The sequence below is a fragment of the Megascapheus bottae genome, chromosome 23 (genome assembly GCF_031878675.1).
Source record: "Megascapheus bottae isolate mThoBot1 chromosome 23, mThoBot2.hap1, whole genome shotgun sequence".
In the NCBI taxonomy this organism is placed as follows: domain Eukaryota; kingdom Metazoa; phylum Chordata; class Mammalia; order Rodentia; family Geomyidae; genus Megascapheus; species Megascapheus bottae.
Window position 1 is genome coordinate 5,237,386 of NC_143531.1, and position 17,795 is coordinate 5,255,180.

Below are 17,795 nucleotides of genomic sequence, written 5' to 3' on the forward strand. Positions count from 1 at the left end.
AGGTAAAAGTTACCACTGGTTATTTCTGGTCCTATGCACATCTCTCTCTTAAAAGTTGCCCCCACCTCCCCCTCCTCAAAGCAACTACTTACTTCCTTTTCCTTTTTTAGATTTTAAAACAAAACTTGAGGGGCTGTGTATTTATGAAGCTTTATTTTCATGGTAAGATTGCCCTGTCAGTTTGATTTGCTTCTCTGTACTAAAGTGGGAAAAACATGCTGAATAGCCTTTTTAAATCACAGCCTGAGGTCTAGATTCATAGCCAAGGGTGTGGTCATCTCTCAGCTAAGCTTTTGAAAAGAAAAGGAGTCTGTCCTTTCTACTCAGCTTCAAATGCCTATCTCTGGCCTTGAAAAGTTTCTAGACTTTTCTGACTTTCTTGGAACCAGAAAGACAAACCTTGAAATGTTTCACCTGTTGCTCAAATTGGGTTTTTATTCACTGATTGCTGCTGTGACTATAATGTTTCCAATACATGATTTGGGATTTTTCTAATTCTCTATTTGTACATCTTCTGTGCTGTTCTGATTCATTTTATTAAAATGATAAGAGCAAGTCTTAAAGGCAGTGACCATTGAAAACTAAAAGATCAACCTGTGTCAATCTTCATGTTATGTAGTGATACAACTTCACAAAACTGGTATAAAATTAATACCAAGGAGAGACTAAGAATTTGTTTTTCTCTTCTGAATATAACTTCATTAGGTAACTAAAATGTTGAAGAACTTTTTTAGGATAGTTTTCTTGTTTATCAAAAAGGGAGGAAAAAACCATGCTCCCATGGAGACAAGTAATAATATTTTTGCAGTAATGTGAAATGTTCTGATTAAACGCTTTACAAAAATGTTAATTTGGGTTCTTAGTGAACCTTGCAAATCCCATGGTACTCACTTGCCTCCACTTGAATCTGCCCAGATTCAACAGGGAACGACAATGAAAACCACCCTCTCTAGTTTTTCTTCTGTGTCTCTTGTCTTCGTTGAATACAAACTAACTGAGAAGTAATAATGTGTAATTTGTTATTTGTAACTTGTCAGACGCCTTCCCTTATGTGATGAGGTTGGTGGAGGAATAGAAACTTAACCAGTAGTTTGCAGTATCAGTTCATTCTGTGAGTTCAGTACTTAACGCTGGCTGACCTTAAGCTATCAAAGTGGTGGCACGATAGCAGAGTTGCCTAGTCTTGGCTTATTGAGGGCTCTGGCTAGCCATCCCAAAGCCAGTGTTTCCCTATTATGTAAACAACCTTGGTTGTTTCCTTATTGTCCGCATTGGGTCAGGGAGACCCTGTAAAGACAGAAGCCTTGTGTAGCGCTCTTTATTAACTCATAATGTTAAAGCCATCATGGACCACGAGCCTTTGAAAATGGTTTGTGGGAGTTTAGAAGAGGAGATGACTTCTGATGGGTGTATATAGGGAAGTTTCGGAGAGGAAAGATTTAGACTTGAGTCTTAATAATTGAAAGGAGAGGGACAGCCCGGAAGCAGAATGATCCAGCATGACGTAGTGCAGTTCAGGGGAAGCCGAGGTGCTGGGGGAAGGGGGGGGTTGTCACTGCCAAAAAGCTTTTGCAAGGGTCCAGAACATATAAGCATTTACCACGCGCTTTTGGAAGGAGTTGGGATTTTCTTTTATTGTATTGGGGTTTGAACTCGGCTTGTGCTCTGCTTTGGTGCTCAGATTTGGGGCTGTTACCACTTGAGCTATGTCCAGTTCCAGCTTTTTTTGCTAGTTTGTTAGAGATAAAGAGTCTTGTAGATTTGTCTACCCAGGAGGGCTCTGACCATCGATTCCAAAATCTCAGCCTCCTGAGTACCTAGGATTTACAGGCGTGAGTTACTGGTGCCTCGTAATGATGAAAATTTTTCAACTGTCTACCCCTGTGTCAAGGCCACAAGGAAGGGAGAAAGAAAACAGAACTCAGCAGTCCGTTCACTGATGAGACATCAAAAGAGCTGAGACAGATATCAGTGATGGAAGCAGAAGTAAGCTTGAGATACCTCATCACTGCACTTCGATTTTTCTTTTCCTTGGGCTTAAGTAATTCTTTTGCCATGTGGAAATGGAGCAAACCAGGTTCTTCCAAAAAAAAAAATCCACTAAGCAAAATAAGGTTTGTTTCTTAACTGACATCTAAAGGTTAAAAAAAATGGTTTGTATAGTGTATGTTTTTCATTGGCTCATTGAGCTCTGTGTACTATCTATTACCGGAAATGAGTCTCGGTGTTAGATTTTAGGGACAGAGTAAGAGGAGAGAAGTGTATAGGTAACTAAAGACTCAAGTGGATTTGTCTGTCCAGGCTGGCTCCAACTTCAGTCCTCAGATCTCAGCCTCCAGAGTAGCTAGAATTACAGGTGTGAGTCACCAGCCCTCAACTTCAGTGTCCTTTTTTTCTAGTAACAGAAATGACAGCCAGAACTTTAAACATATCTTCCTTCCAGTTTCTTGAAGACAAACTTACTGAATTTCAGAGAGAAAATTCTGTTGTTCTAGACTGATTAAAAAAGACTGCCAACACTTACTTTTCTCACAGGGAAGAGCAAGAAGAGACGTCTGCCATTCGCGTTGGTTTTATCACCTATAACAAAGTTCTGCATTTCTTCAATGTGAAGAGTAACTTGGCCCAGCCACAGATGATGGTGGTGACAGATGTGGGAGAAGTCTTCGTTCCTTTGTTAGATGGCTTCCTGGTCAACTACCAAGAGTCCCAGTCTGTGATTCACAAGTAAATAAGCAAGTGTTTTATCATTTAACCACAGCTGGACATCTAATTGCATTTTGCTTTAATTCCATTATACAATGTTTTATTTAAGCAAGGGGGCTTTATGACATGGGTGGTAGAACACAATCATTTTCATTAGGTCTGTTTCTTTCTAATGTACACAGGGGTTCAGAAGGAAGAATGTTATTGCACTCTTTAGTTTTAAAATGTGTTTGTTAGTATATGTAAGTAGTTGTACAATGGGGTTTCATTTGAACATGTCATCTTATGAGAACGATGCATCTTGATCAATATCACACCTTCTATCCTCCTCCCCACCTCAACCAACCCCACCTCACCCAACCCCGCCCCGCCCCTCAAGTGATCTGTTTCCTTGGTCACATCTGTACATTGAATGCTTAGACTGCATCCTCCTACCCTTCCTCTCTCTCCATTCATCTGTTCCCTCCCCCAGACCTCTTTCCCTTCTGACAACATGTGTCTCAGCTGTCTAGTATTTCTTTTTGTTAGACTGGAAGCTGGTCATTCAGAGGACTTATACCACTGGAATCTTTCCCTGCAGATGCTGTAGTTTCGTCAGTTTGTATATATACGCATCTGACCCTGTGTATGTCTTATTTGTGTTTATAGTTTAGATCTTAACTTCCACATACAAGAGAAAACATCCTCTGTCTCCCTGAGTGGAGACTTCATGTAATGTAATTTCAGCCTTTCCCCTTGCAAATAAAATAATATTCTTCCTGATAGATGAATAGAATTCCAGTGTGTTATACTCATTTTCAGCCTTATTCATTTTTTTTGTCTTGGCTTAGAAAGGCAACACAAGGAGAATGGATATGAGGATAATAATTAAAGATACAGCTACAGTTTCAAGAACTTAGAGGAGAAATATAATGAATAGAAAAATATGTACAAAATGTGATTGCGTAAAAATGTTCCATCCAAATCTTAGGTTTGATGCAAACCATGACAGGCCATCATTTCCTAAGGAATATCTTAATCAGTTTGCTTATTTTCCCAGTAGGTAAAATTCTCCTAAGTGTTGTACATGAAATAAATACCATGAGTGTTTAGTGTAAAATGTTAGTGACCTACTGATTTTGAAATTTATGACAATCATTTACAACTTTTTTACTCATCCACTTTCTATAGTTTATTGGACCAGATTCCAGAGATGTTTGCAGACTCCAATGAAAATGAGACTGTCTTTGCGCCTGTCATCCAGGCTGGCATGGAAGCCCTGAAGGTGAGAAGCCACTTGTTGAAGCTACCAAATACATTTTCAAAACAGCCTGGCACCCGTAGGCAGGCCTGTAATCCGAGCTGTTCAGGAGGCTGAGATCTAAGGATCCCGGTTCTCTGCCAGCTGGGGCAGAAAAGTCCATGAGACTCTGATCTTCACTTAACTACCAGGAAAGCCAAAAGGGTGATAAAATGCTAGCCTTGAGTGAAAAAGCTAAGGGACAGCACCCAGATCCTGAGTTCAAGCCCCGGTACTGGCACAAAAAAGAAAGAAAAGAAAAGCCAGACAAAAGAGAAAGTTTTGTCTATGAAAAGAAGTACAGTGGTGGTCTTCACCAAAGTTGGAGGGCCACTAGAAACTCCAACACAGCCAAGACCCCATTGCTTACATTCCTGCACTTTTCAGCAACCCATCCACTGGTGGTGTCAGGATTTCCAGCTTAGCTCTCCCTTCTGCTTTTAGATGACCTTTGTATGATCTGTTTTTAAATAAGTTCAGGAGTAGCTGGATCACTGGCATGAAGAGTTCAGTTCCCAGGTTGCCCTCCCCTTCCTTGGGACTTTGAAGTAGGTGAGGACCAGGCCAACGACAGGACATGCGTGCTTGGAGCCTCGCTGGCTGCCTTAAGGGGAAGGGACGAGAGGTCAGCCCTGTGTCCAGTGGGGAAGCCAAACCCAAACAGCTCTGGGTCCGTTTCCAGGTAATCCAGACAGTAAACTAAAGAAGACAGAAGGCCCTGGAGGCACTTGTTCTAAGTGATGCTTACCTTAGCATGGAAGTAAAGCTCTCCGGCTCTGAAAGCTGATTCTTAAAATCAGTTTTAAATTTGATTATACGCTTTTAGACTGACTTCTAAAGTAAAATGACTAGTTATAATACAAGATATAAGTATCAGCAGTAACAGAACAAAACTTGAGGATATGAACCACTTCCTGCACAAGTTTCGTGTCTAAATTTATAGTGTGATTCTAATGCAGTGACTCTGAGAGGTTATTATTTAGGAAATGGGGTTTGAACTTTGGGCCTTGCACTTGCTTTCTACTTCTCGAGATAAGAGTCTTGCAGATTTGCCTGCCCAGGCAGTCTGAATCTGAATCATAGCCTTCAGATCTCAGCCTCTTGAGTAGATAGGATGATGATGATGATGATGATGATGATGGTTATTATTATTACTATATGCTTGTCATTCATAAAGCATATAGTAGTTGCCACCAATGTCTAAATTCCATCCGTAGTCTACTGTGGGTGTACAGTACTGCACATGCTGGGCTGTTCTTCCCATATTGCCACCCAACTCCCACTGAAGACATGTCACTTTTCAGGGAATCTCAGTTTCTTACTTGATCACTTCAATTATGCACATTAACCTTACTCCCTTTTGGGGGGCACATTTTTTTTTTTGGAAGGCATTCTGTATTGTCACAAAACTAAGGGTAGTGAACTTGTGAAGGGACATTGATGAAACTGGATTTCATTTGAATACTTCATACGTTTTCTGTTTTAGATATATGTGTGTGTGTGTGTGTATAACTGTTGTATGAAAAGGGTCACAATTCAGTATGTCAGTTTATGAGCACAAGGCATCTGGATCAGCCCCTTCTACCAATCTTCTTTGTCTGTCCCATCCCCTTTCATCCCCTCAAGTTAAAGTTATGCATTTTGTTACTGTTTTATTTTTTATTGTTTCTGAGGCCAGGTCTCATTATATAGCTCAGGCTGGCTTTGAACCCTTAATATTCCTGCTTTGGCCTTCCCATTACAATTTCAGACATGTATCACCATGCCTGGCTTATCTGGATGCTTTTAAACAGTGTTTTCCGCCTGACACTAGTGGCTCATGCCTGCAATCCTAGCTATTCAGAAGGTTGAGATCTGAGGATCACGGTTCAAAGCCAGCCTAGGCATGAAAGTCCATGAGACTCTTTATCTTCATTTAACCACCAGAAAACTAGAAGTGGTGCTGTGGCTCTACTGGTTGCACTAGCCTTAAGCTGAAGAGCTCAGGGACAGCGCCCAGGCCCAGAGTTCAAGCTCCACAACTGACAAAAAAAATACGTAACAATGTTTTCATAGTAATAAAAGTGACAGATTTTTAAGTGTAGTCAAAGCTGGCCCAGGCAGGAAAGTCAATGAGACTTAGTTCCTGTTCACTGCCAGAAAAGCCTGAAGTGCAGCTATGCCTCAGATGATAGGGCACTAGCCATGAGCCAGAAGCTCAGGGACAGCACCCAAAACAAACCCAAAAAACAAAACAACAACAACAACAACAAAACCCCTTCCTATCCAAGCATGTTCTCTAATTCTTTCTTGTTGGTTTGTTTTAGGCAGCAGAATGTCCTGGTAAGCTGTTCATCTTCCATTCCTCCTTACCAACTGCTGAAGCACCAGGGAAGCTGAAAAACAGAGATGACAAAAAGCTGGTTAACACAGACAAGGAGAAGGTACCGTGTGTTCAGTACGTTCTTCCACGGGAGCCCTGGCCAGGGTACCGCAGCTTAAGAGGAGAAGCTGAGTAATGTATACGTTGTAGGAATATTTAGAGTATAAACCCTGATGTCTGTCTGTAATATCTAAATTGAAATCAGAGAGTGTTCTCTCTCTCTCTCTCTCTCTCTCTCTCTCTCTCTCTCTCTCTCTCTCTCTCTCTCTCTCTCTCTCTCTCTCTCTCTCTCTCTTTCTCTTTCTCTCCATGCAGGATCTCTGTGAGGAGACACAGGAAGCAGTAGGGGGAAGGGTGGAAACTAGTGGGAACAGTAAGGCATCCAACAGTTGACCACATAACGCCACGTGAGCACCCCCTGCAGGTCAGAGCCGGGACAGCAATGCCAGCTTGCCCCCGGGGTCTAAAGGAGAATCAAGTGAAATAGAAGTGCATGGAATTGTTTCCTTAGCCTGGCTCAGTTAGCTGGAAATGTAGATATATTCTCACATTTTACAGCTCCTCTAAGAAGTCAATAGAAACTTAACTCTAATCCGAAACTAATTTTGTTCTTTCCTTTCTTGGGTCTTGTTCCTGCAGCTGCTCTTCCAGCCCCAAACAAATGTGTATGAGTCTCTGGCCAAGGACTGTGTGTCCCACGGCTGCTCGGTGACACTCTTCCTGTTCCCCAGCCAGTACGTGGATGTGGCCTCCTTGGGCCTGGTTCCTCAGCTCACTGGAGGAACCCTCTACAAATACAACAATTTCCAGGTAAATGCCAGCCATGTGCTCTTCTCAGTCTTCTCCTGCATTAGTTTCGATGCTTAGCTTATAGTTTAAGAAAGCTGTACTCCTTTGTGGCCAAAATTGACAAAGGTAGGGGACCAGGAGTGTGGCCTAGTGGTAGAGTGCTTGCCTAGCATGCATGAAACCCCAGGTTCAATTCCTCAGTACCACATACACAGAAAATGCCAGAAGTGGTGCTACAGTTCAAGTGGTAGAGTGCTAGCCTTGAGAAAGCCCAAGAATAGTGCTCAGGCCCTGAGTTTAAGGTAAGTTTGAAAACACAGAGAAATGTGGTATATTTAAGTTTTGAGAGACAATAGCAGGGTTTGAACTCAGAGCCTCATGCTTACTAGTCAAGCACTCTACCACTGAGCCATGCCTTCAATCTGGCTCTTTGCGTTGTGACTTTGGAGATAAAGTCTCATGGGTTTTTCTTCTTGCACTGACTTTAACCCACGATTCTCCAGACCTCAGCCTCCTGAGCAGCTAGGATGGTAGGCCTGAGCCACCATCGCCCAGCATCTTGTGGTTCGGGCCTGAAATATCTGAGCAATGCCAGGGTCCTGATTTGGGCACTGTTGTGATATCTGACCTAGAGCCCCAGCCCCACCAAACTTGGGATCGAGTGAAGCAGAGGCAGAGGGGATTCCGCTCATCACCTTACCCTGTTTCTTCACATCACTGAGTTAGGCACTAATCCTGAGCAAGCTCAGATATCATGAAGGATATTTACTTACACTCTATGTATCAGTAGTGATTATTGATTCCTTCAGTGTTAACTTTAAGAAGAAATGTTCTTGTAATCCTATAGAAGAAAAACACCAAGAAGGGGAAAGTGATTTTGTAATCACAGAGAGTTAGGAGTGCTAATTGGGGCTATATTACTTTGATTCATTTGCATTTATTGCACATGGTTGTAAAAGGAAATCACATGCTAGCACACTCCTTTTCTTAGATTCCAGTGATGTTACAAGATGGGACTGAGCCTGTTATAAAGACTGGGATGCCTCCCATTGTGGGGGGGGAGGGGGCGGTGGGAGCTGGAGAGGGAATAGTGGTCCTCTCCCCTGCCTACTGCTTGTAGGGGAGAACTTAAAGAGCTTCCCTGACCAAGTCTGAGGGGCAGCTCTGCAAGCCTAGCTCTTGGTTCATTTGTTGGCTCTCCTGGGTGAGCATCTCAGCCCAGTCTTGCACACATTTGCACATTGCATTGATGTTGCCTTTGGAGAATAGGTTTCTGCAGTTACGTGAGTTAAGAGCAATTAGAGAACCAGGCGAGAGACAAGGCACAGTGGTGCACACCTATAATCATAGCTATTCAGGGGTAGAAGCAGGAAGATCCTGCTTCAGGAGGATCCCAGGCCAAGTTACTATGACTTTAATAAATACATAAATGTGGAAGTGCTGCTATGAGCTCAAGTGGTAAAGTGCTTGCTGAGCAAGTACTAGGCCCTGTGTTCAGTCTCCAGTACTCACCCCCACTAAGCTCCACAAGTAAATAAAGAGTAAATAAATAAATGGGCTAGGAGAAGGGTTTCTACTAATTCTGTGTATGAAATACCCCTGCCTTAACTTTACTGAGCTCTGTCCATAATGACATAAAAGGACCCGAGACTCATTAAACTGGGTGTTAACCTTGTCCCTAACACAACCCTTGAGTAAATCATTTATTCCATTTTCACATTGGGAAATTAAAATGATTGATTTTCTTTTGGTCAGTCATGGGGCTTGAACCCTGGGCCTGAGCACTGACCCTGAGCTCTTCAGCTCAATGCTACCACCCTAAACCCTGAACCACAGCACCACTTCTGGTTTTCTAAGTGGTTATTGGAGATAAGAGTCTCACAGTTTTTAGTGCCTAGGCTGGCTTTGAACCGTGATCCTCAGATCTCAGCCTCCTGAGTGGCTAGGATTACAGGTGTGAGCCACCGCGCCCAGCCCAAAATGATTGTTTTTTTCCCCCCCTTCCAAATGTTATAAAGATGAAATGTAGCAGATGTTTCATTTGGGAACTAAACAAAATCATTGCCCAAAGATCACTTTTGTGTGTGTGTGTGTGTGTGTGTGTGTGTGTGTGTGTGTGTGTGTGTGTATTTTAATATGTTTCTTTTTTTAATTATATTTTATTGTTGTGGTTACATATAGAGGGGTTACAGTTACATTCATCAGGTAGTGGGTACATTACTTCTTGACCATTCATAGCCCTTCTCATGTTTTTGTCCCACTTTCCCTCTCCTCCTCCCCCTCCCAATAATCCTGTTTTTTCCCTTCCCTTCCCTATTTTCAAATATATATAAATAAATGTTATACAATATACCAGGTAACAAAGTCAGATACAATAACATGAGATAAACCATAAAGGGAAAAAAGGAGAAAAGAAGTAACTTCACATAGTACACTAAGAACAATGATCAAAAGATAAACCTTGTTTCCATATCCTAGAGTTCATTTTACTTAGTCTTATCCTATATATATCTATTTTTTTTAGCCAAGGAAACCAGCTATGCACATAAATATAATGCCATGCATTAGGATAAAAAAGACAAAACTATTTTAAATCAAGTTTAAAAAAAAAAACAACCCACACAATTGTTATTTGAAGTATTCTGCCGCCCTCTGGTGGACAGTGATCACGCTTTTAACTTTTCTAGATGCAGTTGGATAGCCAACAATTTTTGAAGGACCTCAGAAACGACATCGAAAAGAAAATAGGCTTTGATGCCATCATGAGAGTTCGTACCAGCACTGGTAAATATCACACCCTTCTCAGTTCTCATTCAAATCACTCGTTTACTTGTCAGATTAAATAACAAGACGGTCAACGCAGTAATTGTCAGAGGACACTTTGCTTTTGTCTTTAGGTTTCCGAGCTACTGATTTTTTTGGTGCTGTTTTTATGAACAATACAACCGATGTAGAGATGGCTGCCATCGACTGTGACAAGGCTGTGACTGTGGAGTTCAAGCATGATGACAAACTCAGTGAAGACACTGGTGCCTTAATCCAGGTGACTTCATGGTTTTCCTCTCTGTGATGAGCAGAGATGGCTGGACACAGGAATAGAAGCCATCTGAACAAAGCTGCTAGTTTCCTCATTTTAAAAAAATATATTTATTTTTAAGCTGGATGCAGTGACTCTCACCTGTAATCCTAATTTATTTCCTTTTTTTTTTTTTTTTTGCGGGGGTTTGAACTCAGGGCCTGGGCACCATCCTTGGGTTTTCTCAAGGCTTAGTGCTCTACCACTTGAGCCACAGTACCACTTCCAGCTTTTTCTGTGCATGTGGTACTGGGGAATTGAACTCAGGGCTTCCTGCATGCAAGGTGAGCACTCTACCAGTAGGCCATGCTTCCAGATTGAAAAAATTTTAATGAGTGAGGATAAGGGAAGCAAAGATACTGTACAAAAGGACATGCATTCATTACCTGACTCATGTCATGGTAATCCCTTTTATATTACTTTCGGGTTTTTTTTTTTTTTTTGTCAGTCCTGGGGCTTGAACTCAGGGCCTGGGCACTGTTCTTGGGCTTTCTTAAGGCTAGTGCTCTACTACTTGAGCCACTTTTTACTCCTACCAGATGTGTATCTGTCGGCCGATGCCACCATAACAAAGTACCACGGAAAGAATTGTATCTTCTCAAAGTTCTGGAGGCTGGAAATTCAAAATAAAAGGCTTTTGAAGGCCATTCAGGGTGAATTTACTGTAGGCCTGTCCTCATGACTTGTCATTGTCTTTCTGTGTCTGGGTAGACTTCCCTGTATTCAAGTTTCTCCTCTAGTAAAGACACCAGTTACATTGGATTAGGACCCAGCCACAGGGCTCTATGTAATCATTTACCTCTTGATAGCTCCAGCCCCCCAATCCAGCTAGAGTGTAAGGTTTTGGGGACCAGCACTTCATCATACAAGTTTGGAGGGTGTTACACAGTTCAGCCCATAAGGACATGTCAAGCATATTATCACATCATAAGTAAGTGTAATCGAATTTGGCCTTGTAGTAAAAAAAATTAACTAGGAACCATGGAGATTTTTCCATTCATCATTGTTGCTCTCAGGATAGAAAAAAAATCTCATGGAAAAATGAGAGCTCTTTTGTCTATGCACACTACTACAGACGTCCTTAAGATCAATAGTGTGGCTGGCTACATGAACCATAATGCACTTGGCTTCCATGTCCCTCTGCAGTGTGCTGTGCTCTACACAACCATCGGTGGCCAAAGACGACTCCGGATTCACAACCTTGGCCTAAACTGCAGCTCCCAGTTGGCTGACCTGTACAAGAGCTGTGAGACCGATGCCCTGATCAACTTCTTTGCCAAGTCAGGTAACACCTTGCAGCTCCATAAACCCTGCTTCATAACTCGGCCAGCACTTGCTGGTTAGAGTTGATACCTAAATACATACTATGGTGGTGCGACTATCTGGCAGAGAAATTATTAAGTTGTATGCTATGGCTCTCGCCTATAATCCTAGCTACTCAGTAGAGTGAGGATCATGGTTCAAAGTCAGCCCAGGCAGGAAAGTCGATGAGACTCTGATCGCCACTTAACTACCAAAAACAACAAGCCAGAAGCAGAGCTGTGCTCAAATGGTAGAGTGCTAGCCTTGAGCAAAAGTAATTCAGGGCCAGCTCCCAGGCCCTGAGCTCAAGCCCCAGGACTGGCACAAAAACATAAAAAAAGAACTAATAAAAGAGGAGTACTGAAAAGTGGGCTAACTCAGTACATACAGGGTGAAGCTGCTCAACTCGAGCTTCTTTCCTCATCAGGAGTCAGAGGTGAAGTGTAGTGGGTGATGTGAAGGGTTTTAGTATGTAGATGGCAGTGCCCTGAGGCAGGGGGAAAGAGACCACCCCTGACTCCAGACAGCCCTACCTCTTCCACTCCAAATCGGATGGGGCCCCACACAAGGATTTTGTCTTCCAAAATGCCTTAGTAAGAAGTCAGAATTCCACATGTCAACAAATGACAAACTAGCTTTTTTCTTTGCTGGGTGTAAAAGTGGGATTGAAGACAAAGCTGGCCCCACTTCAGCCTAACATTATTTGTCACTGGCTAAGTCGTGGAGAGACAGCCCCGCTGGCTGGCACCCAGCTTTAACATCCTCAAATGCCACTCTCCTGGTTAGGTGATCTAAGAGAAACAGTCGTCTGTTCTTTAAAGAGATCAGTTTCTAAGACTTTGATGTCCTTTGTTGTTGTTTTTGTTCATGGTTGTGTGCACTTAGCTTTTAAAGCAGTTTTACACCAGCCTTTAAAGATGATCCGGGAAACCCTAGTGAATCAGACCGCCCATATTTTGGCGTGTTACCGGAAGAATTGTGCCAGCCCATCAGCGGCCAGCCAGGTAAGCTGCCTGTGGTACTTAGCCTGCAAAGCATGAGATGCAATGACTTGTTCTTTCAGCACAGAGCTTCGGAAGACAGCCGTGCTGCTGTCACTTCCATACCTACAGCCAGGAGACTGAGAACACAGTGGAGGGGGCAGGGATATACTTGCATATATATATATATATATATATATATATATATATATATATATGTATGTGTGTGTGTGTGTATATATATACATATATATGCCAGTTGACAGTCAACAGCATGACATGTAAACAAATGAATGTTGTCATAATATAAACAGGGATTCTCCTCTGTAGGTAGAGATGGATATTTTGCTGTGAAATGTGTATGCTACAATATGCATAGGCATATTCATGTGGTATCATCACTCATGGCAGTAATAATGTATTTTATTAAGAAATATAGTTTATACAAAATGAGCCCAGGATTCAGCACCATGCACAAGTGTAGCTAAATCCTTCCTAAGACCCAATCTTGGCATGCAATGACACATCAGCCTATGAACACTCAGGAGGTGGGATTTTTCACTATCTTTTTTATTTTTGGACAGATTTCCAGAGTAAACAAAGGCGGTTTTAAAGGGTTACAGGACATTCTTGTTTTCATATATTTTTATTGTAGTTATGTTATATTCACCAGATAGAAGGAGTATTACTTCACAAACATTGATACCCTTTCTCGTCTTGATATAAGATGATGCTAAATGAAAGGACCTCCAGGATATAGAAACAAAAGCTATGTAATGAATGATTGCTGCCCTTAATGTACTATGTTATCTCTCATCTCTTTTGCTGTCCCTTGGTTATCTCATATTGTTACAGTATTTTACCTTGTTATCTGATATATTGTATATATGTGTATTTGGTTATTTGAAATCAGATAGGGAAGGAGGAAAACAAGAGAAGGGAGGATTACAGGACATTCTAAGCAATAAGAGAGGCAAATGTCCTGACAGTGGTATTTATCATCTTCCATTTCACTAAATTATTGGATCAACTCCTACTTTTCCTGTTTCTAAAGTATTATAAAACATACCCCCATCAACGATCTTTGACAGAAAAGAACACCATGAAAATGTCAGACTCCTAGAGAACCTGACAACTCCCTATTTATCAGTCATATCCCCTCAATGTAATAAATGTTTCCAAAACTCTTAAAAAAAGAAATATAGTTTATAAACAAGTATTTATGTGTCAGCTATTTATACTGAAAAGTTATAGATAGATAGAAGATATGAAGAATTTTGAAAGAAATCACATTTGGCCATCATCTAATAATTTGAAATGTTATCCTTGCATTAGTTTGTTTTTGTACCAGTACTGGAACTTGAACTCAGAATCTTGCTCTCCCTCTTGGCTTATTTGCTCAAGGCTGTCACTCTACCACTTGAGCCATACCTCCATTTCTGGATTTTTTCTGGTTATTTGTAGATATAGGTTTCTTGGATTTGTCTGTCTTGGTTCTAGCTTCAGTCCATAATCCTCAGTTCTCAATCTCCTGAATAGCTAGAATTATGTGTCAGCCCCTAGCACCCAGAAGAAATGTTAGAAAATCACTTAACTAACTTCATTTAGACTGTTGACCACACAACGGAGTGGATACTCAGTTCCACATTTAGTTTTATATTCTCTTATTCCTGTTCTTCCGTAGGCCAATAGTTAGTTAGCTGCTATTTCTCATAGTCATGTCTTAAACATCTGGCTATAAAATCTTGATTGAAAAAGCAGACAGTGAGCCAGAGATGGGAATGTTTTCTAGTTCTTTGTCAAAGTGATTACTGACAGGACATCTGAAACCCCACCTGCAAGGAAGCCTTGAGCCAGAAAAACAAAGCAGATAAATTCTGGATCTAAGCTCATAGTCCGTGTTCAAGAAAGAAAACAAAGACACTGAGATTGGACTTTTCCTAGAAATTCTTTTTATGCGGTTCAAAATGATTTGCCTGTACATTCTTTCATCCTCCGTGTTGAAAATTGAATTGGCAATATTATCTGTATTTGAAGATTCAATGCTGTTTATTAACATTCAGATATTCCACTGTAGTAAATGTAAGCAGTAAATGTGCTATTATTGCTTTGCTATGTTTGTTGAAGTTGTATGCAGCCCAGGTGAGCGCAACCTCGAGTCTCACCTGGCTGTGGTCCAGGCTTTACGATTGGTCTTGGATCTCTGGAAGATAGTTTTCTGTCTGTAATGTCTCCCTCTTCAGAGGGATGAGGTGATAGAAAACAGGAATAGTTACTGTCTGCCCTGAAAAGTCATTTGCTAATGTTAAAATGTTGGCCTCAGACCATAAGTGAAAACTTTAAAAAGGGGGAGGAAAATCTTTAGGGCGGTAGCATTGAGCTGAAGAGCTCAGGGACAGCTCCTAGGCCTGGAGTTCAAGTCCCATGACCGACCAAAAGGAGGGAATCTTTTACCAGTTTTAAAGTTAAAGCCTTATCCCTACTATTAGGCCATCTGTTTATATAGTTTAGTTAGTCTAAAGTAAAAATATTATGATGTCTGTATTCTCTGGAAGAGAGATTATTCCTATGCTTACAATGAAATTTGTTGTTCTCCATCAGTAAATTCTTAACATATGAATGTCTTTAAGCATAGCGGAGTTTAGTTAGACATGGTGCTCATGCCTGTAATCCTACCTACCTGGGAGGAAGAGATTGAGAATCACAACTCCAAATGCCCCCCCCCCCAAAAAAAATAAATTCTAGGGCAAAAGAAAGTTTGTGATACTCCATCTCATCCAGTGGCTGACACAGTGCCGCCGCCGCCGCCGCCGCCTCCTCCTCCTCCTCCTCCTCCTCCTCCTCCTCCTCCTCCTCCTCATATCATCCTCATCAATCATCATCATCATCATCAATCATCATCTGGAAGCATCGCAGGGCGACATAAATAGGGGATCACAGTCCAGGCATGCCCCGTGCATTTTTTTTATGCCAGTGCTGGAGCTTCAACTCAGGGGTCTTCCTTTGCCAAGGTCAAGCCTGAACACATGCCTTTCTTTTTCAGCTTATTCTGCCGGAATCCATGAAGGTGTTCCCGGTGTACATGAACTGCTTGCTGAAGAACTGCGTGCTGCTCAGCCGCCCGGAGATCTCCACAGACGAGCGGGCATACCAGAGGCAGCTGGTCACAGCCATGGCTGTGGCTGACTCCCAGCTCTTCTTCTACCCACAGCTGCTGCCCATTGTAAGCGAGCCGGCTCTGACGCCCGTAGCTCTAACACAGGCAGAAAGGGGATCACGTGTTTGTTTGTTTCAGGGTTTGTTGCACACATTTATATGGGCAACTCTTTGAACCTAAGAAGAAATTCAGAATCACACATGGCTTTCACAGTATGGAGAGCAAGGAGGGAACCAAGGCATCAGACTTCTCTACACTGCTCAGCCGGCTGGTTTGCCTGGCTCGTTCTCACTCAGCCATCTTTACCTGAATAGGCCTACTGCGATATCTGCAGATAAACGGGAACCAGCTAACAGCAGCCATCAAGAACTCCACAGCAAAGCCAGGCACTGGTGGTGGTTCATGCCTGTGATCCTAGGAGGCTGAGATCTGAGGATGGTGGTTCAAAGCCAGCCTGGGCACTAAAGACCATGAGACTCTTACTTCCAAGTAACCACCAGAAAACCAGAAGTGGGGAGTGCTAGCCCTGAGAAAAAGAGCTGAGGGACAGTTCCCAGGCACTGAGTTCAAGCCCCACAACTGATGAGAGAGAGAGGGGGGAGAGAGAGAGGGCACAAGCACGAGCACTCTTCAGCAATAAAGAAAGCATTTTCTTACCTTGGCCTGTACTGAAAAGTTACTTCATGTACCACCCCAATTAAAATTCTAGCATCCCTCCTTTACATCAATACACCCCCCTCCCTCAACACACACACACACACACACACACACTCCACTTTTCTATTTTGTTCTGGATAGGTTAGTTTTTATTTCAGTAATACTGGGATAAGAACTTAGAAACTCAAAATTCACTTTGCTTACTCACTTGGCTGTCATGCTACAAAGAATGGCACAAATTGCCATGCTTCCAGCCTTACTTTTTGCTGGTTATTTTGCAGTTGGAGTTTCACAAACTTTTCTGCCCAAGCTTTGAACTACAGTCCTCCAGATTTTGCCTTGCTGAATAGCTAAGATTACACATGTGAGCCACTGGCACTCAAATCCGTCAAAGTTATTCAATACCATCTGGAGTTATATCTATTCGACACTTTTTTTTAATGTGTGTGTGCTAGTCCTGAGCGCCATCCCTGAGCTTTTTTTTTTTATCTCAAGGCTAGCACTCTACCATTAGAGCCACAGCTCTACTTCTGGCTTTGAGCAGTAAGTATAGTGGAGATAAGTTTCAGGGACTTTCCTGAATCAAGATTCTCAGATCTCAGCCTCCTGAATAGCTAAGATTACAACTGGCTTATTTTAGACATTTATGATCTTTTCCTCCTTCCAGAAGAACATTCACTACACAGGCAGGGATTTTTGTCGAGTTCATATTTGCCAAATGTGCACAAGAGGGAAAGAGGGAAAATGGAAAAGGAAAGAAGGGGAAGAAGGAAGGAAAGGAGGAAGAGGTTTGTAACTCCCTCTGTGTCCTGCACACAGCACACATTAGATGTGAAGAACACAGCATTGCCTGCCGCTGTCCGCTGCTCAGAGTCCCGTCTTTCGGAGGAAGGGGTCTTCCTGTTGGCTAATGGTCTCCACATGTTCCTGTGGCTGGGAGTGAGCAGCCCGCCAGAGCTGATCCAGGCAATATTCAACGTGCCATCTTTTGCACATGTGAACACAGATATGGTAAGAATTTGGGCATTGTTTTTGTGGGGACTCTGCAAAAGATGCCTTCTGAAATAAATTTTCTGTGCACATTGACATTGCAAAGAAAAAAAGTAATAGGGCTGGTAATTTGGTATGAGTGAAATCAGATTTTGATAAACAGTTGATACACAATTATTAACAAAAATCATTAACCAAAGTATGTGATTTGAGTAAAACAGCCAGTGCTCTAAGGTAATTTGCAGTATGGCAGCCATACCTGTCATTCTGCGCTAGCAAGTAAGTGAAGCAGACATGGTACCATTTTTTCTTAATATTTAGATATTTTTATTAATCAGGTTTCCATCACTATCACAAGCAATCAAGATAAGATACTTATATTGGCAAAAAGGTTATTTTGGCTGGCAAAAAGGTTATTTTGGCTGACGGTTTGACAGGTTTTTGTTTTTCATTTTTATTATAAAGGTGATGTACAGAGGGGTCACAGATAAGTCAGG

The 17,795-nt window shown here is 42.0% G+C and overlaps 1 protein-coding gene across 4 annotated transcripts in view; it reads left to right on the top strand.

The window, feature by feature from the left end:
* Sec24d (SEC24 homolog D, COPII component) overlaps positions 1 to 17,795 on the top strand; it is a 78,739-nt gene that overhangs the window by 54,621 nt on the left and 6,323 nt on the right. For all 4 annotated transcript variants that reach the window (XM_090356649.1, XM_090356648.1, XM_090356647.1 and 1 more), the window contains exons 12-21: positions 2,536 to 2,727; positions 3,877 to 3,970; positions 6,292 to 6,408; positions 6,987 to 7,157; positions 9,824 to 9,920; positions 10,034 to 10,179; positions 11,359 to 11,497; positions 12,400 to 12,518; positions 15,538 to 15,717; positions 17,128 to 17,319. In XM_090356649.1, coding sequence (XP_090212775.1) covers positions 2,536 to 2,727; positions 3,877 to 3,970; positions 6,292 to 6,408; positions 6,987 to 7,157; positions 9,824 to 9,920; positions 10,034 to 10,179; positions 11,359 to 11,497; positions 12,400 to 12,518; positions 15,538 to 15,717; positions 17,128 to 17,319 — 1,447 coding nt within the window. The remainder of the gene's footprint in view (positions 1 to 2,535; positions 2,728 to 3,876; positions 3,971 to 6,291; positions 6,409 to 6,986; positions 7,158 to 9,823; positions 9,921 to 10,033; positions 10,180 to 11,358; positions 11,498 to 12,399; positions 12,519 to 15,537; positions 15,718 to 17,127; positions 17,320 to 17,795) is intronic.